Source organism: Phyllostomus discolor, chromosome 9 (assembly GCF_004126475.2).
Source record: "Phyllostomus discolor isolate MPI-MPIP mPhyDis1 chromosome 9, mPhyDis1.pri.v3, whole genome shotgun sequence".
Taxonomy (NCBI): Eukaryota; Metazoa; Chordata; class Mammalia; order Chiroptera; family Phyllostomidae; genus Phyllostomus; species Phyllostomus discolor.
This window is the reverse complement of record NC_040911.2, coordinates 27,153,289-27,180,624: the sequence shown is the minus strand read 5'-3', so window position 1 is coordinate 27,180,624 and position 27,336 is coordinate 27,153,289. Positions and strand designations below refer to the sequence as shown.

General features: G+C 46.2%; 1 protein-coding gene across 16 annotated transcripts in view; it reads left to right on the top strand.

Annotated features, from left to right (window-relative positions):
• The window catches only part of FHOD3 (formin homology 2 domain containing 3), a 428,661-nt gene that overhangs the window by 351,557 nt on the left and 49,768 nt on the right, over nucleotides 1-27,336 (top strand). For all 16 annotated transcript variants that reach the window (XM_036009142.1, XM_036009140.1, XM_036009138.1 and 13 more), the window contains 2 exons: nucleotides 12,184-12,468; nucleotides 18,762-19,642. In XM_036009142.1, the coding sequence (XP_035865035.1) occupies nucleotides 12,184-12,468; nucleotides 18,762-19,642 (1,166 nt within the window). The remainder of the gene's footprint in view (nucleotides 1-12,183; nucleotides 12,469-18,761; nucleotides 19,643-27,336) is intronic.

Here is a 27,336-nt window from a genome sequence, read left to right as displayed (position 1 = left end):
GGTAAACATGACAGGTCCTCTAGCCTCCTGACCCTCACACCTGGAACTGAAATATAGACATATAGCTATATCATGAACTGTTCACTTTGTTTAAATGAATAATCATTTTTCATGTAGGCGTCATTTATCATCATGGCAGTTGTAGTTACCAGTCATTGAGCATCTTTGTCACCTTTGTGGTGTTGCACGTTTTGAGTCTCCTTCAGGTGTAGACTCCATGCTAGGTTACTTCATCCACATGGCAGAAATCAGAAACATCTGGCATCCTATTTCCAGCTGGCACAGTAGCAGTAGAATATCATCAATCATCAGCCTAATGCATGCTGGTGCCCTTGCATAAAGCTTTTGGACACCTCCAGTCCCGTATTTCATGATCTGGCAGGAAACTAGATTCCTTGCAGCTCTGTGACTCCGGGCTTGCTCCACCTCCCCATGCCTCATCTGACTGCTGCTACTTGACGCCACTTGGTCAATGAAACAGAACCTCTTAGGAACTCTACCCAAGGCCAACGCCCTGTCTGCTACACCTGCTGTGGAGTATTTTTGGTTTTTTTGAGAACCTTTGCAAATCATTAGATTTTCTTTTCTTTTTTTTTTATTTGCCTTTTTGCTATCGATATCTAAAAATGGAAGAAAGCCAAGCTTTCCCTTTTTTCCTCCATGGAGAATAACATTTGCCTGCAGGGTGTTTTCTTTCACCATATTTTAAACCATTAAATAGTCTTGCGTCCTTTGGATGTAGGCAAAGTATGAATCTTACTTAAGTACACTTAAGTAAAGACAAGGCAAATAATGGCATTGGGAAAGCTGTTAAAAATGATATTGTGTAATCAACATGATAACTTCACAGACAGAAATTAGGTATCAAAATCTGTGAAGGATCTAAGACTTTACTGTATTTAGTAAGCTAGAAAGTTAACCTGCCACAGTTTCATGGATATTGGCAGAAGATAGGAAACTCCTGGTTCAGAGACAAAGGACTTCATTACCTATAACAATAGTAGTAGCCAGAGTATCAGCACTTGGCTATTTCTCCAAGCCCCAGTTCCTACAAGGTGATGTGAACAGGCCCGAGTGATACCTGAATGCACACACAGAGAAACCCTGGGCTTAGGGATCCCAAATCTCTTATAGTTGGCAGTTAGCATGTCTTCCCTTTGTCCCAGAGAAAGGCATTATTTTTAACACAGTGGACAATGAGCCATCCAGTCCTTTGCTCTACAAGAAGACAGTCTCTGACTTCCAAGGCTGTTTGCATACACCCTTAGAAAGATAGTCCAGGACAAAGGCTCTTGGTGCTGCTGCTTTGTGAGACTCCAGAACACAAGAGACCCTTGAAGAATGCTTTCCGAGCATTGGATGATAATGGTTTTGAACCAACCTTTACAATCAGTTTTGCATCCTAAAATCCTCTTAATGTAAATAAAAATTAGGTTTTGGACAGTAATTAGCTTGTTTGTTCTTGACAGAGCAAAAGGTGATCAGGAGCTGCAAGACCCAGTCTGCAGCAGGTCATGGGGGTCAATGAGTTTTTCTGCATCTAAAGGTGCTAACAGGGAATCTTGAAAGACATCAGTGCCTTTCATTCCAGGTGGGGGCCTTGGGTAAATGTTTCTAGGTTCAGTGAGAAGGCTTCCACATGTGGGGGCAATGAGCATTCTTCAATTAATGTGGTAGTTTGAATTTCTAGAGTAAATGACTGAAACTGGGAAGTAGCAAAAATAACAACAACAACTTTCTGGCTCCTTCTAGCATCCTTATCTGTGTTCAGGACCTTGATCATCACTCTGCTTCTCTACCACTCCTTTTTTCCCTCTAGTATCCCTGCCTTTCTCTCACAACCAGCATAATGCATTTGTATGAGATGATTCATGCCTTCAGTGTGGGGCAAGACAATCACACTCATTGGTTTTCCAGTCCCTAAAAGTATGTGTTTTCAACAGAGTCCCTGAGGTTCAGACCCTGGAATGCACTTTATCTGCTTCTAAACATGGCTGCATCTCTGGAGTCTTCTGATGCTGGAATGTCCGAGATGCATTGAATAGTTTTGACTAGATACATGGAGAAGTTTCAGTAGATTTTTGTTGACTTTCTAGATCCAGTATCTCTGGATCCCTGTGAATACCTCTAGCTGGTCTCCCAAATCAATGTGTTATTTGGCTTTCATATCTTCTACATTGTTCATCATTATTTTCTCATCATTTTTCCTCAATATTTTCTATCATTTGAATCTTCAATCTTCTTATTCTCTTTCTGCCTGACCCCTAAGTGTCAGTTTTTTTCCCAAGGTTTCATCTCCAGAAACCTTCTGTCTTCATGCCACACCCTCTGGCTGTGCCCTCGCATGCCCACCTGTGATCCTTAACTACCTACCATGTGCTAAAAACTGCTAGGTCTGCATGTCCAGCCTTGACTTTCTTAAGCTCAGGACACATGTATCCAACCCTTTTGGGCATCACCACCTGAGTGCTTCTTAGACACTTCAGACTAAATAGGTGCCAGGCATTCAGATGGGAGGTGTCACCCATCTCTCACCCATAAAACTCCTACCCTCTAACTGCTTGTGTCTTCTAGTCCTCAACTGGTTAAGACCATTTTCTTGGCCTGCTTGTTTAAGCTGGAAGCATGCATATAAATTTTGACTCTTCCCTCAGTGTCCTTCCCTACGTCCAGTCAGTCTCCAAGTGTTTATGCGCTCCTTCCTCTCAAATCAGCCCTCTTCTCTGTCTTTCTATCACCAATGCCTTAGTCCCAGTCTTAGCCATATCTGGTCTGGTTCCAATAGGTCTGACATCTTCCAGATTCTTCTTAGGAACCCAACCAAAACAGTTATTATCTACACCTTGTTCTTAAAATCTTCTAGTAGCTCTCCATTATTAACAACATAAAGTTAAGACCTTACATGACACTCAAGACCCTTGGTTATCTGGTCCCTACAACCAGTCTGTTACCACCACAATGGTCCCCACATGTTATGTTCCATCAGTACCTGAGAGGGACCATGTTCTCTCAGGTATGCCACAGTGCCTGACTGCAATCTTCCCCTGGGTGCCCACTGGACTTTGAGTTCTCTAGTTAAAGCATCTTCTCTTCTTTACAACCTTTGTCTCCTCGTCTGCATTTCCCTTCAGCTTGTGTGTACCTGAGATACAGATTTATCTCACTGCATATGCAATTGTTCCCCTCCTCATTGGTGTGCACACTCACCTTTGTTATCGCCCAATGCTTGGAGCAGAACGGGCATTTAGTAAATGCCTTAGGAACTCATGAATGAATAAACAACATGAAAAAAGAAAGCAGACACATTAATATGCAGAGGCCACTGTGCCCAGATATTTATTACCAGGCCACGATAGAGGACACATCTTTGACTATAAGGACCACTCTGGAGAAACAGAAGAAGTGATGGTGGCCTACTGTAGAAAGGAAACTTTTACATGGAGATGACATAATATATGATGGTTATTTCTTTCTGAGGTTGAACTCTAAAAGAGAAAATTCAGAGAATAATTCTTAACAAATTTATAATTAAGATTTATTCAACTGCATTTTAAAATATGCCTTATTTTAACTAAATTTTTCTCCATTTCTTTGTGAATGAATTTGTTAACAAGCACAAATAAACTAAATCATTGATTCGGTGGAAAGCCACATCCACTGGTGACTAGTTGTAAGTGAGAAAAACTCAACCTTTTGGGATGAGAATTTAAAAGTGGAATTTCGAATTGTACCCAATCTCAGGCTAGCTGGTTCTGCTTAGGCTCAGTCATACTCTACCGGTAAAAAGAGCTATTATCTTCCTTAGATATTTGTTGTTTGGATATTATAGTATCTATTGGCTATGACTTAAGACAGCACTGTAGCTTGAAAAATGTTTTAAGGAAGACATTTTTTCACATCTGACTTCTTTGTGCCTAGCATAGTGCCGTGCCCACGAGAGGTCTAAATAAGTATTTATGTAATGAATGAAGTTGCTACTAATCACATTAAAACATCTAATTAAGAATAACTCTATCTTGCTCAGCTTGAAAAAAATGAATTAGCAAAAAAAAACCACCTTAAATTCAATCAGTTTATTTGCTGTTATTATTTAGGACTACCCATTTTAAAGCTAGAGTATTCCTTACAAAATAGTTTGTTTTCATGTTACTGATGCTTCTGTCTGGGACTTGAAAAGGGCTAGAGGTGCTGTTGACAGGCACTGTCGGTGTGAACTTAGTGTCCTCATCTTCGAGGAAAGGCTTGTCTTCCTATTTGATCTTATGAGCAAATGGGCAGGTAACTTAACCCAGGAGCTCCACCAGCCCTACTGGGCATGGAAGGACAAACAAATATTGGAGTTGATCCTGTTCGACTCCGAACCAAGACAAGACCTGACTTTTGAAGAGAAATTTATGCAAGTTCAAAGGAAGTCTTTGTAACTGGGGTTGATGTTTGAAGTTAGAGCAATAAACAATACAATAATCCTAAATTGCTCTTCATTTTCTGTTTATAGTGTGAAATAGAATCTATATGGTAAATGATATTGGAATAATTGGACCTACAACTGGCTTCTTTTTTGTCCTATATAATACTACAGTGGAGTTGTATCATATACATGTTTAACCAAGGGAACTCAATCAGAAACATAACCCGAGAGGCACAGGGCATGTGGAAATTATGCTTTAACAGTGCTTGTAATCCTGCCCAACATCCAACTCAGTGGTACATCCCCATGTGAGCACAGCATGAAGGCCACAGCTCTGGGTTTGTTTTTCGGGTTTTTGTTTTGTTTTGTTTTGAGCTCTTCCTGACTCTCATGAGCCTCATGTAGTATGAATGACTTGCCATATCAAATGTGATTTTAGAGTTTAAGGATTTGTATTTAGAGATAATATGGTCCATGATGAAGAACTCAGTGTTTCTTACAGCATTCCACTGAAGCTAAAAGAAAACCTTTGTTGGAACTATGAGGGTGGGTGTGGGGTTTATAAAGCGGCGTCTTCCAGAAGGACTTCTGAAGGTAGATCTGACCATGTGTGGTTTTCATCTAAAGAGGTGACTTTGGCTAGAATGGTTTAGAAAATCCAGCTCTGAACTTTGAGGACAAAGCTGGGCTTAATTTCAAAGGCATACAAGTTGGTTGGAATGATGAAATCAGCGATTTTCAGGTGATAATGTACTTCTTTTGTAAAGCTGAAGCAGTGATTCTCAACCAGGGGTAATTTTTCCCCTAGGGGACATTTGGCAGTGTCTGGAGATATTTTTGGTTGTCACAACTGGGGAGGAGGCACTATTGACCTCTAGTGGGTAGAAGCCTCGGAATGCTGCTAAATATCCTACCCTGCACGGGATAGCCACCTACAACAAAGGATTATCCAGCCTCAAACATCCATAGTATCGAGGGCAAGAAACCCTGCTGTGGAGTGAATCTGAGTGAAGAGCCTAGAAAGAACTGGCCCAACACCAAAAGCAAAGGTTAAAGAAATTTCAAAGTTCTGAGCTTTTTCTCTTGGGACCTTTTTCATCTTTATGTGATTCAACCACAGTTTAAAGTCCATAGTGTTAGTTATTAGCTATGAACTGGGGAGGTCCCTGGAATCTACACAGTTTGGAGCAACTATTATAAAGCTGGCTGGCCCAGCCCTTGGTTTTATAAGACCTGCCTGAAAGCCAAGTCCTGGCAAAGTCATCGAAACACCATCGCAGATTGAAATCGATTGAAGCCACCCAAAGACTTATTAAATTCAGATCTTTCTACCAGCAATCTATCTCTTCAAAGAAAAATTGCATGACGAGATTCCAATTGGACACTCTGGACTCAGCTGTCAGGGACATGGATGAAAGCAGAATTGGAATATTTGTGCCCACTGTACTTTCTTTTTTTGAAGAAATGATTTAGTATTCTTCTCCTTTAAGGCTTAAGTCACTCACCACACAGGAACATCATGATTCACAGCCCTAGCTTTTCAGTAAGGCCATTTGAAGTTCAAGCCCCAGCCCTGCTAGTATTTGCTCTGCTTGTCAGTGAGTCCTTTGGGAGAAGGTGGCACATGCTCAGAAGGTGGGGAAGTATTCAGAAACTAGCATCAGTGGGAAAACATCAACACCACCCGCCTTGAGGCCTGGAATAACTTGATGAGTGGCTGGGACTTGGTGAGATCTTTGTAGCCTTGGGAAGGAGCCCATGAGACAGAAACAGTGGCCTGAGAACTTCTGCCACATTGTGGCCCCATCTGCAGAGAGAAGGGGCTTAAATACTCCAGCCTCTGCTTCTGCCCACCTTTGCCAGTCCTCCCAGGTGCCAGCCCATCTGAGAGGGAGACAGTGCAAATGCAGGCACTCTCCATAGAGGCCAGCCTCCCAGGGCACAGAACAGAGCAGAGAGTGGGTCTGGAGGAGCAGCCTGAGAGTGTTCATCCCACTGTGTAGCCCTGGACAAGTCTCTTAACTTCTCTGAACTTGTTTCCTTGTGCCTCACCTGGGACACTAACCTTCATGTTGTTGGTGCGAGAAACATAAGGTGATGTGCCCACGGTATCTAGAACTGCCCTGGTGAATAGAAGATACTCAGTACATAGTCACTTTCATTTCTACTTCACTTTAAGGCCAAGCTGGGCCTGATATCTAGTGAGACTTACAGGACTAGATGAGGAATGGGACAAAGTGGACTAGCCAGGATGAGTCTCTATCTGCCCTGGCTGACTTGGAACAGGGGCTGAGCTCCTGAAGTCCTCAAGGCCTGCTTTGTTCTCATCTCTCTCCCCTTCTGTGATCTGTATGGGGGAGGAACCAGTCACAGGACTGGGCACCTTCTTATATCTTCTCAACAAAAACACTCAGGAGTTCCCTCTTTCCATGTGGTTCTCCCATTGATGTTCCCATCCTGGCTCCCCAGCCTCTCCCTCCTGTCGTGTCTGTTTCCTTTGGATCAAGAATCCCCATGAGTGACCATGTTCAGGTCCTGGGTCCTTGCTACAGGATGGCAGAACTGGGTTCCTTGTTACTTCCTTCTGAATATACTGTGAATGTCTCCCTTTGTATTATTTCTTTCATGTTACATAAATTATCCATTACAGTATCCCTTTAGGCAGTTTGATTTTGATTTCTTTCTCCTTCCTTATACTCCCTGCTCCCCCTCCGCCACCCTCCAACCCCACTCTGACCTTAAAATTTCATTTAAAGTCCTCGAAATCAGGTCACTGTGGGCTCTGGCCAAATGCATTTTTCTGGCCTTTGCTAAGTGCTTTCTGGCAATGCTGACATCCCATCAATCTGCTCTCTCAGGATGTGGTCCAGAAAGACAGATCCCAGGTTTGGACACCTTTTATGTTGCCAGCCACTTCTTGCCATGTCCTCCTTTTGTTTCCAAACTCACCCCCCCCCCCCCCCGACTCCCACCCTATGAGGCGAAGGGCTGCCTGGGCACCTGGCCCAAATGCTCAGAGTTCCCCCTTCCTTTGCCCAGCCCCAGAGATGCCGTCAGATCTCTGTGTCCTTCCTCCGTTAGAAGGGTGAGTGTGGGGAGCTCTGGCAGCCCCCGACTTGCAGGTTTGGTTTATCCTAATCACTTCAGAGCTGGACTTGAAGACAGGGCAGCAGGATCCTTGCAGGTGTGTGCTTGGGAGCGGGTGTCTTGCCCCTCCCTTCCTGCCAGCACCGTATCCTGAGCCTTCCCTGTTTCCTCATGGCCTCAGCTCTCTGAGGGTAATAGTAAGAGGACCTCCCGACAGTGCAGTGTGCAGTGCCTCAGAGGGAGCCAGCAGCCCCACTGCAGCCCCTGCTCCCTCGAATGTTAACACAGCCCCACCCCCAGAGGGACTCCAGGGTGGAAAACTTCTTCCCACTGTCCAGAATCTCGATCACGTGTTCTTGCCCACGTGTCCTTCCAGTGGCGCTGTTTATTCACTCTGCTCTTGCTCCCCGCTGACTGGCCCTCAGCTCCTCCTCCTCTGTCTCCTTGTCTGCAGGGTTTGCCTCCTGCTCTGTTTACTCCACACAGACCAGGAGTTTCACTCGTAGCTGCAGGCATGCCTCAGCGGTCCCAGAGTTTGTGATGTGGATGTAACCAGGGGGTCCTATCAGACACAATGAAACGTGGCCTGTCTCTACCTGAAGCAGCCCTCGCTGCCCTTGAGTAAAGTTCCAGGTCCTTACCTTGCCTTACAAGGCCCGGGCCCTGGCCCCTGACACTGGACAGCTTCCATTCCCGCAGTACGCCCTGTGCTCAAGTCTCTGCACATGCTCTTCCCTCTGCCAGAATGTTCTCAGATCCACTTTCCCCCTCCTTTTCATTTTTGGAGACTCTGCTTCAATGTCATTTGAGCACAGGGACATACATCCCTTCCCAGGCCTTGCCAAAGACCCTTGCCATACCTGCCAGGGCTCCATGCTTTTGCTCTTAGAACAGCCATGACATTTATGCATATTTTTCATTGTGTCTAGTGGGAGCTGAGGGCTGGACATTCCCTGTGTCCATTGGCAATAGAGTTGGCCCACCTTTGCCATGCAGAGGCTGTGGCGGGTTGAGTCTGTTGCTCTGTAACTTCCATGATGACAAGAGCCAGGTCTCTCCTGATGTCACTGTCTCTCTCCCCACCAACGCCATTGTTGGTCCAGAGAAAGGCTCATAAATACTGGGACTAGCCGCAGTGGGAGGCTGTGGCAGCTCCCCCCAGCCCGCGGTGTTGGCAGATACCACAGTTCTCTTGAGGACTTTCCCTGCAGACTAGCCTGGTTCCTCCTATTTGCTGGGGACTCAGGGAGTATAGGTGATACTTACCCCTGTGTCTGCCCAGATAGCGGCCAGCCTGGCTTTGGGCAGTGACTCAAAAGAAATGAGTGTGTGTGTGTGTGTGTGAGAGAGAGAGAGAGAGAGAGAGAGAGAGAGAGAAAGGAGGTGTTGACGAGGGAGTCCCTGGTGACAGATGAAGGAAATGTTCTGGAATTCAGTGTGTCCTCGCAGAGCGCTTCCTGTATAACACTGAGCAGCTGCTGGCCCGGGGCCTTGCTGGGGGCTCTCGGATGTGAGGAAGCTGTGGTTTTGGCCCTCAGGGACCTTCTGCCCTGTTCCTGTGTTTCCTGGATACGGCTCGAGAAGGGTTCTGCTGTGGATCCTGGCCGCTCCTTGCAGGGACTCCTGCCACTTGTCACCCAGTGCCCTCACTTGCATGCCTGGCCCCATACCACCGTGACCTGTTGATGGGTCGTAATGCCCTGTGTCCCTAGCCAAGTGTGAGCCCTCTGAAAGCAGAGATGCGTGCTTTGCCGATGACACAGGTGTTGCCTGGCGTGTACATTGATCGCACAGAGATTGTCGGGAATGAGCAACTGTGGGTTGGCTCTCTGCCTCCGCTTTCTCCGTCCTCGTTGGTTTTGCTTGCCTTGAATGTGTGTGGGTACTATTGAATTTGTTCATCATTAGGACAACCTCGCATACCACAGTTCGCAGTCAGACTTTGTGGACACTGAGGCTGCGCTCCGATCAGATGACTACCGCCCTCCCCCCCGGTAATGATGGAAACGAGAAGCCACCCCAGTGGTCGGATCACACATAGAAACATCTGACTCCATGAAGTTAGGCCCTGATGTGGGGGGTGCCATTGTACTGTTTATTCCCAAGAGTGCGTGGCTTTCTAGAGCTTGCGTGCGCATTACCACAGCTATCCAGGCAGCTGCTGGCTGTCTGTCTAACCAGAGGGCAGAGTCGCTGCTTAGGGGGAAGGAAACAAGACAGTGGGGTGCATGTAGGCTGGAGTCAAGCAACCATCAAATCCTGGATCCTTCCTCCTTTGTCTGCCCTGTCTCCTGGGGATGGTGAATAGACACAGACTTATGGCAACCAACTGGGCCCGTCTCCCTGTCAGTGATAAAGCCGCGTGGAGGCACCCTCACTGTTTTGCGCCATATGCTCACCAATTAAAACTCAAATGCACGCCACATGCTAGGCTGTTGGGAACACATTTTTGTTTTGATGTGGCTATTCTGAAGTTAATGTGTGCAAGAGCAGATGCTTTCTGTCAACCAAATGATGGCACTGCTCTTGCTAAAACTATGCTTTTGCCATACTTGTGAAACAGAGAGGGTTTTGTATCTCTTTGCTAAATACTCTATTATCAGATGAAAAGGAAATTACCATAAAAGTTCCTTCAACACCAAAGGGAATGTTTCTCAAAGGCATGCTCACTCTTTCCCTGTACCAGCCCAGTTTCTGCTTTTAAGGAAATGTGCCTGACACGCCCATTCTTAGGCATGTAGGTTCACGTTCACGGTCATGCCCTATGGTTTCCTCCTGCTGCTGCCAGCCAATGTGTCTCTGCTTGAAAACTTGGCCATCATATTGCCAGGTCCTATAACCATCCCTCTTGGAGACACCCAGTATGGACAGCCAGTAGACAGCAGGGGCCTTTGCTGGCCCCAGCTCCCAGGACAGCAGACTCCTGTGTTAGGCTAGTGTCCCCAGCAGAAGAAGCACGAGTCATCAAGCCACAGGCAGGCAGAAGAGCGAGGCCCTCCATCCTCTACAGCCATTTTTTTTTTTACCTGAAGGGCACTTGGGGCAGGGGTCCCACCAAGGTGTATTTTTTCCCTGCAGTGGTTGGAAGTTACTCAGGGATAGAAGGAGAGGCTGGCATCCCATCCTTCCCACTGTCTGCCTGCCTCCCTCCCAAATTCCCTGGCACATTCTCAGGAGAAGGCAGCCTGAGTGCAGACGAGGGGCGGGGGTGCTGGGCCCAGTGAGTCCTGGCAGGACGACTTCTTGCCGGGAGGCAGAGGGCAGCAAGGCGCCTTGCCCAGTGAGGGCTGAGCCTTTCTCTCCCATAGTGATGCCACTGCTTGGCCTACGGAGGCCTGCTGTGCACACCCCACTGCCAGCCATCCCTGCTCACCTGACCTGGCAGGGCAAGGTACCCCAGAGAGAGAGCTCCCTGGTCTGCTTGTTCTTATGGGGTCTGTGCAGGTCTCTCACAGTTCCCACCACATGCAAATCTGGTCTGAACCTGTGTGTGCCTAGAACTCTTGGGGCACACCGCCGGGGTTCCAGAGGCACGGCTTTGCCCACATCGGTCAAAGACCCTCGGGGGTAATCTGTCTAACTCTTCTGGCCTTTAATGCAACAGTGGGCTCAGAATGTTTTTGTATTCCCAATCCTTCAGCTACTTCTCCACAGCTCACAGCTGACAATTTTTTCCAGTAAAAATATGCAAAGAAAGCTACACTGTGCCATTGCCCCTCCCCAGAGGGTGGCACACAGGAGCAAGAGTGTTTTACCTTGGTGCAAGCAGCGGGTCTCCAGTCTTGATAGGTTTACACATAGTTCTGTGCCCATGAGGGATTTTTCTACATAGCTTCCAAAATGATGGATGAATTTACAGTATGAGCAAGCACATCAAGCAAAGGGCAACAGGCCTCACTGCTGTAGCCACTGATAGAACATCGGACTGCTACTTGCTTACCAGCTTAATTCATAGTGGATTTTCCCCCTTCCCCTGAAGAGACAGAAGGATCATATATTAGTTTTCTATTGCTGATAACAAATTAGCACAAAAATAGCAAATCAAAATGGCCCCCATTTATTATCTCAGAAGTCCAGCATGGCTCAGCTGTGTTCTTGGCCTTGCATATTGGCCTTGCATATTTCAAGGCTATGGTCAAGGTTGTGATGGCTGGGTTCTTATGGGGAGGCCCTGAGAAGATTCCACCTCCAGGTTCATTCAGGTTGTTGGCAGAATTCAGGTTCTTGTGCTTGTAAAACCAGAGTCCCTGTTCCTTGTTTTCCATCAGCCAGGAGTTACTCTCAGCTTCTTAGAATTCATTCCTCATGAACATGGTCCCTCTACCTTTAAAGCAGCAGTGTTGTGTCAAATCCTTCTCCTGGTTGCAATCTCTCTGATGTCCTTTTCTGCTGCTAATCAGCAAAAATCCTATTTCAGAAGGCTCCTGGGACTGGAGCAGCCCCACCTAGATAATCTCTAGGCTTTATTGTCAAGGGATTTGAGACTTGAAGATTAGCTGCACAATCCCTTCCTAGTAGTGCCTTGACGTGTCTTTGAATCGACAGGGGACAGGAGTCTTCAGGACCAACTGTAGAATTCTGCCTACCACACACAGCAGAGAAATCAGCCTCGCATCCATCCTCACACCTCACTTGACCCTTCTGAGATATTCCTGTTGTGATTGTATCTCCATTGTTGTCTCCACCAGTGAGCACCAGGGATCCTGCGCCCGAACCGGAGGCAGAACCGGACCCAGAGGCAGAGGTGGGGCAGGTGGCTGATGAGGCCAACCAGGAAGTAGCCCCTGCCCACGTGGGGACAGAGAGCGAAGTGGAGCAGGAGCCAGAAGAGCGAGCCTCCCTCAGTGAGAAAGAGAGGCGGAACGAGGAGGTGAACGAGAGGGACAACTGCTCTGCCTCCAGCATCTCTTCCTCCAGCAGCACCTTAGAGAGGGAGGAGAAGGAGGACAAGCTCTCCAGGGACAGGGGAACTGGTAATGAAGCCCCTTTTCTCCATAAACATTCCAAGGAACCCCGGGGCAGGTGACCTTGTGTGCTGGCCTCTGAGGTGACTTGCTGGCTCAGCTCACTCACTGGGCTGTGTCACCTGGGCTCCGGGGGTGAGGAATGTGACCACACCGTCAGCCAGCCAGCCAGCCTGCAGCTTCCTGCCCCATAGAGCTGGGAGTGGGGGGAGGGGCATCCCCACACCCTCTGCCGTGCTGTTACATCGTCACTTCCATAGGTGGGAAAGGGCCGATGTTGAGGGCGACAGAGGACTTTTCCTTGGGAGTCAGCCCCAATTTCCTCATTTCCCTCTAACTGTTTATACAAAGTGTAGCCTCTTTCTGATTTAAATTTAGAGTCATGTCATATTGTTATCTACTCACTTGAAAGAGTTTTCTTAATGAAGTATGACTGAACATTTCAGACCAGTGCAAATTTGTTTAGAAAGAATCAAATGAGGGCTTCCAAAACATGGCAGTTCACGGTGTGCTGAGGTCCATTTGTTGTGCTCTACTGGAACAGACAGAGTTTAAGTAATTTTCTACAATATACTCAGGGCCACGCTTTTCTTTGGTATAAAGTACATGCCTTTCCTTATGGAATTATATCTTTTTGACATTATATGTGATGTTCAGTTCACCTATGTAATGGCGACTTTATGATTAGGGATTAAGTGAAATGTTAGTGCTCCACAGGGACTTGGGCAGGAAGCCCATGCTTGCCCTGTTAAGTCACAGACTTAGAATACATGGTCTTGGAGCATGGGTGAGTGGATGAAAAGTGAATGAATGAATGGAACCATAATGTCTCCCATGAGACCTGTCAATCAATGGCTTGGTCTAAAATAGTTAATAGTTGAGTTTTCACCAGTTACAATATACTAGATTTCATTCTCTGTGATGCTAGTCACTATGATGCAGTTTAAGAAAAAGGACAGAAAGATTTTATTAGTTTATATCTGAGGAAATATTGCATTGAAAATCTTGTGTCTGGTTGAAGATGTATGTGCTAAAAGGTATTAAATATATTAATACTTAATTTCTTTCAAAGTCAGATAGTCTCTCACACTCTACTTGTTTATTCACACTTAATGTAATTATGGTCATAGTACAAAGTGTTGGGTAAGTCTTCTTGATCCATTAGTCCCTAAAATAAGTTTTATTCATTTTGAACAACTTTCAGAATTATTTGTCATGACTAGGTTAAGCAGGCCTGAAACATATCGACAAGTTGGCTTAGTAAAAATAAGCCAGGGAACAGAACTTTCTTGGATCAGATTGTCCCAAGTCCTTCCAAATAAAGACAACTTTCCAAAAATGGAGACTCTGCTCCCAGTGAAGGCCCATTGACTTTCTAACGAGAGCTGGTGGTGTCCGAGTATATACACTCAGGACTTAGGGCTTTGCAGTGATTTTTTCTGCTTTAGTCTGGTGCTTCTAAGGGATGTGCCCATGTTTATATGTGGTAGCTCTTTGGCTCTGAAAAAATCTCACTGCTCACAAACACCATTAGCAGCTGTGGGGTCAGGATAGCTCTCTCAGCATAACTCTTACTTTTCAGAATGTTCACAACTAAATCACAAAGTCAATCAAGATGATTTCCAATCATATGCTAATGATTGTATCTATTAATCAAAAATGAACTTATGAGGCTTGAAAGAGATTCAACTTATTCTGGGCTGTGTAGTTCTCTCTTTGTTTCGTGTGTTCTGTTCCATGCAAAGTTGTGTAAAGAGGTGTTATCATGATATTCATGATGCTTTGTTGTAATTACATGTATAACTATCCTTTGTCTCCACTTGAATGTAAGTTCTGGGAGGATGGGGATGTCTGCCTTGTTCATTGTGAGTTCACACTTCCCAGCTGGGTGTTCAGAGCATAGTAGGGGCTCACAAGACCATTGCGGATAAATGAATGAAGAGGCATCTAGCTAAGATGGAAATGCTCCATTGTTCTCAGGTTCTCCCTCTCACAACTAAAATAATAAACACTCTGGGCATACAGAGCAGCCAGTCATAGGAAGACCCTGAAAGGGGGAAAGAAGAAGACAGACTGTCTAGGGACATTCAGACATCAATGATGTGGCAATGAAGCACCAAGTGCACTTACTCCTCTAGCCAAAGAATTGGGAAAGGCATTGCTAACGGAACGGAAAATCTTTTTGGCTATTAATACATTCCCCGCCCTAGACCAGCCCTAATGGAAAACCTGTTGCTGTCCTATCCCCACCCCCTGCCCCGTAGCTTCCAAATAACCAGATGCATCAACCAGGAATTCTACATCCAGCAAAAGTAACATTTAAGAATGAAGGGAAAATAAATACAGTTAAAGAAAAACTAAGAATTTGTCACTAGCAGACCTACTCTTAAATAATGGGTAAGGAAGTTTTCTGAACAGAAAGAAAGGACAAGAGAAGACTTGAAATTTCAGAAAGGAACAGTTGACTGGGTAAATTAAAAAGGATATGTTTGTTTTTTGAGTTTATTAAATTATATTTGATGGTAGAAGCAAAAATTTTATTTGATGTTGTGTTCAGTATATGTAGAGGAAATATGACAATTATATTTCAAAAGTGGGGAAAGTAAAGGGATTTAAATGCAAGTAAGTTTTCTACACTTCGAAGTAGTAAAACATCAATACCAGTAGACTAATGAATTAGTGTATATATTGTAATAACTAGAGCAACCACTCACCCACTGGGAAATTTAAATGAGGCAACATATTGCAAAGCACAACAAATAAATTGAAATTCTAAAAAATGTTCAAGTAAGCCACTGAGACCAAGAAGGGAGAAAGAGGAAATGACACAAAGGGGAAAAATGAAACAAATACAATGTCAGACTCAAGCACTAACATATCAATAATGACTTTAAATTAAAAGACAGATTTGCATAGTGGATGAAAATACAACCTAACTCTATGCTGTCCATACAAAATTCACTTCGCATATGGTGATGTGGGCAGATGAAAAGTTAAAGCTGGAAAAAGAGATAACATGTCAACATTCATAAGGAAAAGCAGGGGCAGTTCTATTAATATTAGATAAAGTAGAGTTCAGAGCAAAGGGAAAAACTGAGAGTAAAGACACACACTACATAACGATATAAGAAGACCTAAAGGAATGAAGAGACTGAGAAAACCAACACTGAAAATGTTACCTTATTATGCTGCTTTCCCTGTTGCCAAAATCAGCAAGTGCCAAACAGTAAGTGGAGAAAGAGTGAGGCAGTCTGGTGGGAGGGCCTCAACCACATCATTTGCCACAGCCTCCTGGTGCCAGAGCAGCCCCCCTGTTCATAGGACCGATGACCAGTGGTCGGCACTCCAGATAACCAGATTTGTCCGCCATGTGCTCACACCATCTCCTGGCTCTTCGATGGTGGTCACCTCCCAAGTGTTTTTTCTTTGTGGAACCTATAAGAGGGCTCCACAGCTTCTTGTTTTGGTGTTGGTCTCTTGGAGAGGCAAGGCCACTGTTATAGCAGAGCACAGAGGACAGAGCCACACTGGAAGGAAGAGACCACAAAGGGGCCTTTGTGCTTCCCACCACACACCTCCTCTAAGAGCAAGGCAGAGACTTGTGGGAGGGACTAGCATGTCTGATCAGGCTCTTCTCCTACGGTAGTATGAAAGCTCCTGATGCCTGCGTCCAGGGCGTAGGTCTCCTCCCACCTCCCAAAACAAGTGTCCAGGGGGACCCTAGATATCTAATGGGACTCACATCCCGAAATGCCCACCCTGCAGTCCTGCTGGCCCTTAGGAACAAACTCAGAGGGATAAAGTCCTGACCATTCATTCATACATTCATTCATTCATGCTAGATGCTGGATACAAGTGTGAACAAAATACACCCAAATCCCTGCTCTTGTCGAGTTTGCATTCCAATGAAGAGGACAGTTGAGCAAGTAATTATAATTGTTTCAGTAATGAAACAAAGACAGCAATACCTTTGTATGGAAGATTAGAGAGTATTAAGTGCTTTGGTGAAAAATAAAGGCAGGAAAGGGTGCTAAACAGTGTTGGGGAAAGAGAGGAGTTGCCCAATTTTAAATAAGGTGGTTGGGGAAGACTTCACTGAGAAGATACTATTTGAGCAAAGACATAAAGGAGGTTGAGAAGTAAATTGTGTGATTAACTGGGTGCAGTTTGTCTCAGAGGGGCAAAGGCCCTGAGGCCGGTCATGCCTGCTGAGTTCTGGGAATGTCAAGGAGCTACTGTAGCTGAAGATGTTTGTGTGTGCACGTCTGGGGTGGTGGCAGTAGATGAAAGAAAATTAGGGTGAGACCCCACAAGGCTTGTAAACATTGTGAGGTTATTGCATTTTTGTCTCAGTGAAATGTGATACCATTAGAAGGCTTTGAGCAAAAAGATGTGATCAGATCTTTTAACACATCACATGGGTGTCGTATATATAGATGGAGAGCTGATGGCAGAGCGGCCAGAGCCGAAGCTGAGACCGGTGAGAACTTGCAGTGTTGAAGGCAAGAAACCATGCTGGCTCAGCCCGGGTTGTGACAGGGGAGGTAGTAAGAAAAGTGGGTGGATTCTGGATAAACCATGACGATTTAGCTGACGGGATGCCCTGCTGTGCTGGATGTGTGGGCTAAAAAAAGAGGAGGAGTCAAGGATGAGTTCAAGTTTTTTTGGAATTGTCAGAAAGAAGGATGATGTTCCCATATTTCAGACAGGAAACAGTTGTAGGAGAAGCAGGTTCAGTGAAGGGAATGGGCGTGAGGGCGGAAGGTGGTGTTTAAGGCCCCAAGACCGGATGAGAGGGTGACTAAGAGAGTGAGTACAGAGGGAAAGAAGTGATCCGGGCACATTTCAAGGGTAAAGATGAGGAGGAACCAGCACGGGACACTGAGAAGGAGCAGCCAGAGAGAAAGAAGCAAACCAGCTGAGTGCAGCGTCCAGGCAGCCAACTGAAGGATGTGAGTGAGGGAGGAGAGTGGGATCGGCTGGGGCTAGTACCACAGGCCAGCCATCAGTCACCTGCAAGGGAGCAGCTTTGACAGATGGTAGGAGCAAAAACTTCCTGAGTCTGGTTCAAGAGAAAATAGGGAGGAATTGGAGACAGTGAGAGGGGGAAAAAACACCTCATAATAAGCATCTTTACTTTAAAGGAAAGGAGAAATTTGGATTTTAGTAGGAGGGATAAGTGGAGTTAATGAGGTTTTGTTTTTTTGGGTTTTTTTGCTTGTTTGTTTCTCTTATTTTTAAAAGATTTTTTTCTTTTTAGAGAGGGGAAGGGAGGGAGAAAGAAAGGGGGAGAAAGAGGAGGAGAGAAACATCAATGTGTGGTTGCTTCTCATGAACCCCTACTGGGGACCTGGTCTGCAATCCAGGCACGTGCCCTGACTGGGAATCGAACCGATGACCCTTTAGTTTGCAGGATGGCACTCAATCCACTGAGCCATACCAGCCAGGGCTGTTTCTTTTTTAAGATGGGTGAAATTGTACCATATTCATTTGTCATTAGGAAGGTCTAATGGGAAGAGCGTGGAAGATCAGGAGAGAGAATTGCTGGAGTGGTTTCCAAATAAACAAGTAGAATTATTGACTCCTGCTAAGAGGGACGATTTATCAGCAGTCACAGGAAGGGGGTTGTGGTTGGTGTTCAGGTGCAGGGGGGTGGGCGGAGGCAGAATGAACACACTGGAAGGTTTCTTCTGACTTTGTTGTGTTGTTGAATGAGGGAGCAGTGGCATGCTTGTGTGAGGATGAGATGGAGAGAGGAGGGGTGTGCAAGCTCATCTAGGAGAGGTCTTGAATAAGACTGCTTTAAGAGTCTCCTGAAGACTAGTGACTGTGAACTTAAAGTGCAACTGATGGCACGGTCTGTGCATTTCTCCAGATGATTTGAGTTGCTCTGGTGCAGATGTGGAGTAAGGGGAGAAGTGGAAGTAACTCTACAGCCTCTCCTACACTCCTGTTGGGGAAGGAGCGTCTTCCTTGCCTCCCTGTGTCTGGTTAGGATGAAAGCCCTGGCTTGCCTGACCAGCTGTCATGGGTGAGTAGAAGGAGCAGGACAATTTCTCCCAAGAGCTTGGGCAGGAGCCACAAGGAGTGTCACACTTAACAAGGGTCTCGGGTCCTGGAGCAGGTCACTGGGAGTTAAATGGCAGCATCTCCACCTGCTCAAGAGCATTTTGTCAGCCATGACCACCTTCCCCTTCAATTGCCTTGTTTCTGTGTGGCAAGCCCACCTCTTACCTTGTTGATTTTCTCATGGTGTCGAGGCCCCTGCCGCTTTCTCATTTTTCTCCCCTGTATGCTTTCAGGTTTGTGGTCTGCGGGTGTCCAGGATGCCAGTGTAAATGAACAGTGTGGCGACATCCTCACCAACAAACGGTTCATGCTGGACATGCTGTATGCCCATAACAGAAAGCCCACCGATGACGAGGAGAAGGGCGAGGGTGAGCCCTCGGGAACTGAACAGGGGGCGGAGGCAGTGGCCAGCCTGGCCAGCAGGATATCTACCCTGCAGGCCAACTCTCTGGCCCAGGACGAGAGCGTCAGGAGAGTGGACGTTAGCTGCCTGGACAATCGGGGCAGCGTGAAGGCCTTCGCGGAGAAGTTTAACAGCGGGGACCTGGGGAGAGGGTCCACCTCCTCGGACACAGAGCCCAATGACAAGGTCCCGGAGAAAGCATCCGTACAGCCCAAGACGGAATCTGACTACATCTGGGACCAGCTCATGGCCAATCCAAGGGAGCTCAGAATCCAAGACATGGATTTCACTGACCTGGGGGAGGAGGATGACATTGACGTCCTGGACGTGGACCTGGGTCACGGGGAGGCCCCGGGGCCGCCTCCCCCGCCCCCACCTACCTTCCTGGGTTTGCCGCCCCCGCCCCCTCCGCCCTTGTTGGACAGCGTGCCTCCCCCTCCAGTCCCCGGTAATTTATTGGCTCCTCCTCCAGTGTTCAATGCTCCTCAGGGCTTAGGGTGGCCCCAGGTACCCAGGGGTCAACCAGCATTCACCAAGAAAAAGAAGACCATCCGTCTGTTCTGGAATGAAGTGCGGCCTTTTGAGTGGCCGTGTAAGAACAATCGTCGCTGCAGAGAATTTCTATGGTCAAAACTGGAACCTATTAAGGTGGATACTTCGAGGCTGGAGCACCTGTTCGAATCTAAATCTAAGGAGCTGTCCGTCTCAAAGGTACCAATAGCATCTAGCATGCTTCTTGATTTGCAGAACTGTTTTCTGTTCTTAAGTAGGACTGAGAGATTTGTTGTATGTAAAATTCTGTGTCTGGCTGTGTTGCTTCTACTATTTGATTTTTTTAAAGGCGATTAGTATAAAAATCTGACCTTTAATATACTAGTTACTGTTTGTGCTACATCCTAGGTTTAAGCTAAATGATGACAGGACCTTCATAGCAAACAGAGGCTTGCTGACACAGTTAGGCAAAGTAGCTTTCAAAGACCCAAATAACCTGGAGAAAATGACAAAAAGATTAACGCAGGAATGCTCGCATAGCCCAGCGGCAGGTGCTGCCCTCAACCAGAGGAAAGCAGACTTGCTAACTTACTGAACACGCGGGCTTTATCCTGGAGATGTGTTTAATTACTCTTACCTCAGTAGGAGTTTGAACCTCAGCTGTAACCGTGCAACGTTTTTGCAAAGTCTGTATTTCAAGTGGCATTTCTTTGGATAATCCCTGGCTGAATCAGCATGATGCAGCTACCTGGAGGTTTCCAAATAGCCAGAGAGTTAGTGTCCTATAAATATTACATATCCATCTAGATTTCTTATTTTTCACGAATGTCTGAGAATTCTGTAGGCTTTGCTGCTGTGGAACTTTTAATAGAGATGTCATATCTACTTTTATAAATAGAAAAGAGTGTACATGAAGTTATTGGGCATTAAGGGTAAAGTCATGGTTAATGAATACCAACAAAGAAGCTGCAACAGACTGGATCACAGACTTTATGTCTAATGATGCACTGCATCAACAAGGTCTTCTTTATGTACCTCAAAGAACTGCTTTTTAAAAAACAAACACACTTGTGATTCGGAGTGTGTTAGTTTTAAAATAGGTTTAAGACTATCCTCTCTTCTCAGGGTCAGGGAGTGTAAGAAAATACTTTGTGAACTGTAATTTAGAGTGAACATTCAAGAACATATTCTCATGAATTAGTTCTAGCTCCACGTGCTTCTCCATTTGTCCTCGTTTGGGGCGAATATAAAGCTGCCTAAGTCAGACTCCCTGACCCACCAGTCAGGCACCTCTTCTGAGTCAGAAAGCGTGTACAGCATCCTCAGGACAAGAGTGCCCTTCAGACAAGGAGTCCAGGGACGGAGTTAGTGCCTGCCACCTCTGTGTTTTGCTGACAGGCCAGGAAGGGGAGCGGTAATTGGCTGACTTCCTGTTGACAGAGCCGTGTTGTTCAGGGCGAGAGAGGGGTCTGGAACAGTACTTGCTGCTCTTCCCGAGTCGGCCTTTACCATGGTGTGGAGGATGGGAATGGGAATCATCTCCAGGCTCAGGAATCCCCCCAAGTCAGAATCAAAGCTTTCTTCTGTGTATAAATCCAAACCCCTGGGATCCAATACAGAAAAGCATCCCTCTTCTGCAGCTGAAAGTTGCCCCCGTTTTTGTCCTCTCCAGAAAATGACACCCAGGAAAGTGATGCTGGGCACTCACTCTCAGGGTCTCTGTGTCCTGACTTTCCCAGGACTGAACCACCTGTGTGTCCCCTTCAGTTCTTAACGCCAGGCCTGGCATTTGGAGAAGACTGGCCTGGCTGGGTTAAAACAGTGGCCTCTGCTTGCCAGGAATTACCCAGCACTTAACCTCACTCATTCCACCATCCAGTCCACAGATCTAGTTGGCCCGTCTCCTTCCTCCTCTTCCCCCAACCATGGGCTCATCTGGCCGCTGCATCCCCTGGGCCTCCCCTGGTTGCTAGTCACCCTCAGAGTTGCTGGGCCTTGAGTCCACATAAGAGGAATAAAGGGGAGTCGCAGTTTGGCAGTAAAGGCACTTCTGACTTCATTTTTGCAGAGGGAATTGTAACATTAAGAGCTTCCTTGAGAAGACCCGAAATGGACAGTTCCCCTACCTTCCTCCTTCTCTTGGTCCCACTGAGGTGGTCATAAGTCTGGTTGGCACCCTTTCTGGAGCCCAAGGTTTCATTTTTCCTTGAAGTAGGTGGTGACCTCCTAAGAGACTGTATTGCCTAGAAGAAGGACAAATGTTTGCCTAGTCTTTATAAAGTGAGAGCATAAGAGGAAAGTAGTATACTGAACAATTTACCAAACCAATTCCAGAATTTTCTGCGAGACCCAGGGCCCCATACCTTTGTTTTGGGGAGCTGGAAATGTGAGCAGGGGCTAACTTACAAAGGTGAGGATGCAAGTGAGGATTAAAACATAATACATTGGAGAGTTGAATCCATTATGTGTATGTTACCAGTGCAAATATAACCCATTTGACTTCTGTTTCTAATCTATGACTGTGATTTTTATGAAACACAGCTGTAAGCAGCCACTTCCGAATTCTGGTTCACGAGAAGTTTTTCATTAAACACAATAGAGTGTAACAAAAATAAAATGAAGTCAATTTTACAAGACAGCACAAAGCAAAGGGAATCTGTTCGGTTTCCGTCAGAAGACTCACATGAGACCAGAGTCATAACAGGGCATGGTCATGGCCACGCTGGTCACCCCCCAAACAAGGGCGCATGTGCTGGAGCCAAGGCTGGGTCACTGCTGAATGGAAATGATAGGAACAGAAAGATGTGCTTCTTGGTTTCCTTTCCAAATAGTTTCTGCAACTGGATCTACTTTCCTCTCTCTCTCAGTAGGAAATATATATATATATATATCTTTTTAGTAAGATGACTTTAATTATGTTTTTGTGGAGAAAGACAGAAATTCCGTGCTAAATTTCATCATGTCGTGTTCCCACTGTTGGTCTAAGATGTAGAGAATCACAGAGGAGAAAAAGTGACCCCAGAGAAAGATGTAAGGGCAGAAAGCCCTTGGGTGTCCGGGGACTTACCCTCCATGAAGTTGACATCATCCCGAGGAGCCCTAGGAAGTGTCCTTCTAACTGGTGTGCCTAATCAAGAGCAGCAATGTCCCTCTTCCTTCCAAAGGGAGCTTTTCTATCCTACGATACAGACAGACTGAGACAGGTGTGGGGTGGAATTGGAGACCAGAGTGGAGAAGGGCACTCGGCTTTCCCTTGGGGAGTCGGTGCTGCCCTCCCTACCTTGGGCTTGTTAGGTGTAGCGTAGAGAGGAGGCTCTAGACAGGATCTGGAGAAATTTGTTCAACTTTGTTTACCCTGAAGATTCTAATTGTATCAGAATCTGTTGGCTGTGACATTTCAAGAAAATTCAGCTGATGCTGTCCAGGTTAGGGTACTAGATAAATTACATTAACATTGGAAATGTAACTGTTTTACAGTTGGCCTCTGCTGTAGAAGACTCAGAGGACAAGTGTGGAAAAGTAACACTTTTTCTCCTAAACTCAAGAACAAGGCAAGCCTGCCCTGGCCCGGTGGCTCAGTTAGTTGGAGCATCGTCCCATACACTAAAATGTGGGTTCGATCCTGGGTCACGGCACATACCTAAGGTTGCAGGTTCAATCCCCAGTGTGGGCATGTATGGGAGGCAAGCGATGAATGTCTCTTTCTCCCCCTTCCTGTTTCTAAAATCAATGAACATATCCCTGGGTGAGGATACAAAAAAAGAAGGCGGCAGCAAACCTATTTTGGCAAGTTCCTCAGAAACTTTATTCTTAACTAAAGGTGTTTCAGCCCTTATTTAGATTTATTGGGTTTTCTGTTTTGTTGTTGTTGTTGTTGTTGTTGTTGTTGTTTTGTTTGCCTACTGCTTTCCCATGTCTATTGCCTGCTCCCTTGTTACAGAACTTAGAAAAATTCCGTCGTTGTCACATCTTTCTAACACCCGTATCATGGCATCATTGTCATTGCCACTGTCTCAACAAACAGCTTGGAAATACGCAGTGGCGTCACTCCTCTGGCAGTTCGGAGGGAGCGAGGAATGATTTGCCGTTTCTAGAGCTGGCGTCTCTGAGCCAGACCGAGGTCTGTGACAGTGCTGCTCGCTGCAGAGCACTTTGAGAAGCCAGTCGCCTTTCATGGAAGTGGTATTCTCCAGGACTCACAGAGTCCCCTTCATAAATCACGTCCTTAGCCCGTTTCTATTTTCAGTCACAGCACCCTCTGGGGCGACAAGGTCTGGGTGCTGAGTGTGTACTTCTAAAGGCTGTATTTTTTTTTTATTTCTCACCAAATTACTCTTTAAAAATTCAAAGGGCTGCCCCTTCATGGCAGTGGTTCAGGAACATCTAGAAGAGGAGCCCTGTTCCCCTGCCCAGACTGCCTGCCTGCGTGAGCTCTGATCACGGCCCCTCCTTACCATTCCGTCCCCTCGTGAGCACGGTGCAGCCTTCACTGTGGCCCTTCTCTGGACCGTGGCCCTTCTCTGGACCCTGGCTCTCCTAACCATTCTGTACCACAGACAGAAGCCGCAGGACTGGTGGAGCAGGGTGTTCTGTTCTATTTTCGAGAACCACTTCCATGGTTTGGTTGTGTGGCAGAATGTGTGACTGTGTCTTCGGGGTCCGCCACACCCAGCCCCTGAGCCACCAGAGCTGCGTGCTTTACCCTGAGTGGGGGACAACCTGATGGCTCAGCTCCCAGTGCCAGGAGGAACTTGGCATTTGCTGGGCACAGCAGGCTCATTTTAACATCGATAAAAACTTCCTGCGCTGTGTATAGCTGGGACAATTTTATCCCGTATCATTCATAAAAACTAGACGAGGACCTGTTACTCTCATTCTATCCTAAGAAATGTTCTCTTACCTCTGCCTTGTGTTTCCTATTTTAAACTGTTTCCTCTTCTCGAAAGAACAACTTTCTACTCACCCAACCATCCCTCCTCAAAGCCAAGTTTAGACTTTTGAAAGTCTAAGTCAGAGAGTTCAGTTGCAGGAGAGATCTTTTAAACATCTGTGACCCTGTGCCCCACCCCAGACAGAAGAGATCAGGATCTCTGAGGAGGGGACCCCAGTATCACTGTGGTTTAAAGGAACCCCTAGGGATTCTCTTGTGCACCCCAAGTTGTAAAACACTGCTCTAAATAAACTACATTTTCTGGTTTTTCCTTTGGAGTATTGGGGCGTTGATCAGACCTGTTTCCACCTCAGAGAAATGATGTTGAGTTCCCAGTTAGTGGAGGTGAATTCATGCTAGCCATTCTGCCCTCAGTCATGGGGGAGCCATGTCTCCGGGCAAAGAAGGAGAATCTCCTGGTCTTCCTCCAGAACTCCCCTTACCGTTCGTCCCGGAGGCCAGCCTGTCAGCCTCAGAAGAGAGCTGGGCATATAGAAATCACCATGATATTCTCCTCGTTAAAAATAGAAACATTCTCTTTGTGAGGAGATCTCCAGTTCCACCCAAGGCAGGCTCATGTTTTTGCATCTGTTTCCCATTCCAGGATTCCATGTGTTTGGAGGCCTGTATAGATTCTAATGAGCATCCATGAGCCATTGTCAGTCATTTTTGTGACAGTCATTCACAAAGCCTCACACCATCCAAGTTCCTGGGAAGCCACTCTGCAGGCTAAGTCGAGTATCAAGCCTCCACACTTTGCCCTGTTCAGGGTGGGGACACTGACTGATCTGCCATTACTATGTATGTAGGTGCCTTTGATCAATAAGTGTGGCAGATGCATTGGTTATGGAAAATATACATTGGTAGACCGAATATTTTTAAAATGCGGTATTAGTAGAATAAAAATGATAAAAAGGAGTCACTGGTGGTGAAAATAGCTAAGAACTGATTCTCAGAAAGCACTGTGGTCCAGGCTTTGTCGTAAGTACTTTGCATGTATTAATACCAGTAGTATTAGTCCAGTAGTCCAGCAGACACTTCTACAGTGTTGCCATGGGCTGCACACTATCCCCACTGTTGCACACCCGTATCTCATTTCCTCCTCACCACAAACCTTGCAGGGGAATCTGAGGCACAGAGATGTTCAGTGACTTGTCAAGGTCACAAAGCCATAGATGGGTCGCACCCCAGCTGACCCATCTGGATGACTTGCTCCTCTGGATATTTTTAGTTACCTTTCAGGGATCCTGAGTCTGTCTACATGGCCCCTGGATTCCATTTCATTCCAGAAACTTTAAGTTCATCTGTGAATACTTCCTCATACTCTTCCCTGGGAGATTTTCAGATCTTGCTATTTTAAAAGACTCTCCCTCCCCACTCCACCCCCAATGACCTCTATGCTTTGCTATTGCAATTTTGAATTTCATTTGGTCTGGACTCTGCCTCTAACTGTGTGTCCTTGAGCAAGTCTGTCCACTTCTCTGAGCCTGATCCCTTGTCCTTGACCTCCTGGGGTTATTGAGCAAATCTAATGCAACAGGGGTAAGTGTGCTGTGTGTTGCATGCAGCCATGTAGATATGTTCACAGGTCTATCATTGTTTATACTATTGATTTTCTTAACCTTTGGCACCCTACTTCCCTGAGATTCTAATATGAGATTTTAGATTAGTCTCTATGCTTGATGACTACTATTTAGCATTTAAATTTTCCTTTCCACCTTTTCCTAACTGCTGCCCAAATGCTCACCCATCTTTTTTCCAAAACTGAATGATTATGAGGGTGAATTATGGTCTTTTCCATTTCCTCAGGATGTTGAGTCAAATCAGGTTGTGATCATTCTTACATGGTGGTCACCCACCCCCCATGACCATTCAGAATGAAGTTTTTCTTTACTTGCAAATTCTAAAATACTCACTCTTGGAGGCAATACTGTGTTCTCTCCAAAAACCTGACCTCCTGTCTCCTCCCTGTGAGGTATGTAGTCATCCGTCTCTGTATCAAAGATTGGTAGAGCATGAAGGCTCCCCAAGTGGACCTAAGTATCTGGCTTAACTGTTCCAGAAAATATTTCCATTATTGTAGGCAACTTTCTGTCCCTTGGAGTAGCTGAGTTTACAGGACCCTACATTTGGAGCTGGTTGGTTCTGGAGAGTAGACCCCAACCCAGAAAGCTGACCACCCGTTGACTCGGGCTGCATAGAATAGTCCCAGCCCTTCCCCTACCATGGACACCGTGGACATCAGCAATCACAGCAACGTCCTCTGTGCTGCTCCAAAATCCTGTAAATCTTGTGGCCTGGGGTGTTGCCTATTTGAAGCCTTCTCCTGGAAAGGGGCTCACTTCTGTCTTCCTGGAAGCTGGACCCTCAGCCCTCTGAGACAGCTTGGGAGAAAGATGCTGAATTGCCTCAGTGCCCTCCTTCCTGCTCCTTCTCTCTAAGTGGTCACTGACAGCATCCCTTTCCACAGAAGGTACCCTCTTTCACTCACCAGTTTGGCAGTCCATACCCACTTCCCCTCTCACTGGCTGAGTCAAAACTGAAATCTAACAGAAGTCCTACATGGAATCCAAGCTTGCAGCATTTCTCCAGAGACACCATTTCTAGAAGGGCAACAACTAGTATCCCAGAAGCTCCCTGATAGTTGGAGCTCCAGGGGAGGGCTGTGCTACATGCTGGGGGGCCACAGCCTCATGTTGCTCAAGAGTTCAGCTAAACTAGGCTTTCTAGAGGCAAAACCAGAGCCTGGGTTCTTCCCAGGGTCCCTCCACCCCCTTAAAGAAGCAAGTGCTTCTTTTCCCTTGAACATTTCTGGACATATTGGGGAAAGTAGCATGTTCACAAACCGCTCTGCAGAGGTCTCCCACATACAGCCTCTCTTCCACTCTTTTGCCAGGGTGACTATCTCACCCCAGAATCAGTTGTTCCCACTTTCACGTCCAACCAAGCACTAGCCTAGAATCTGGTGCCTGGAGGTTGGGCC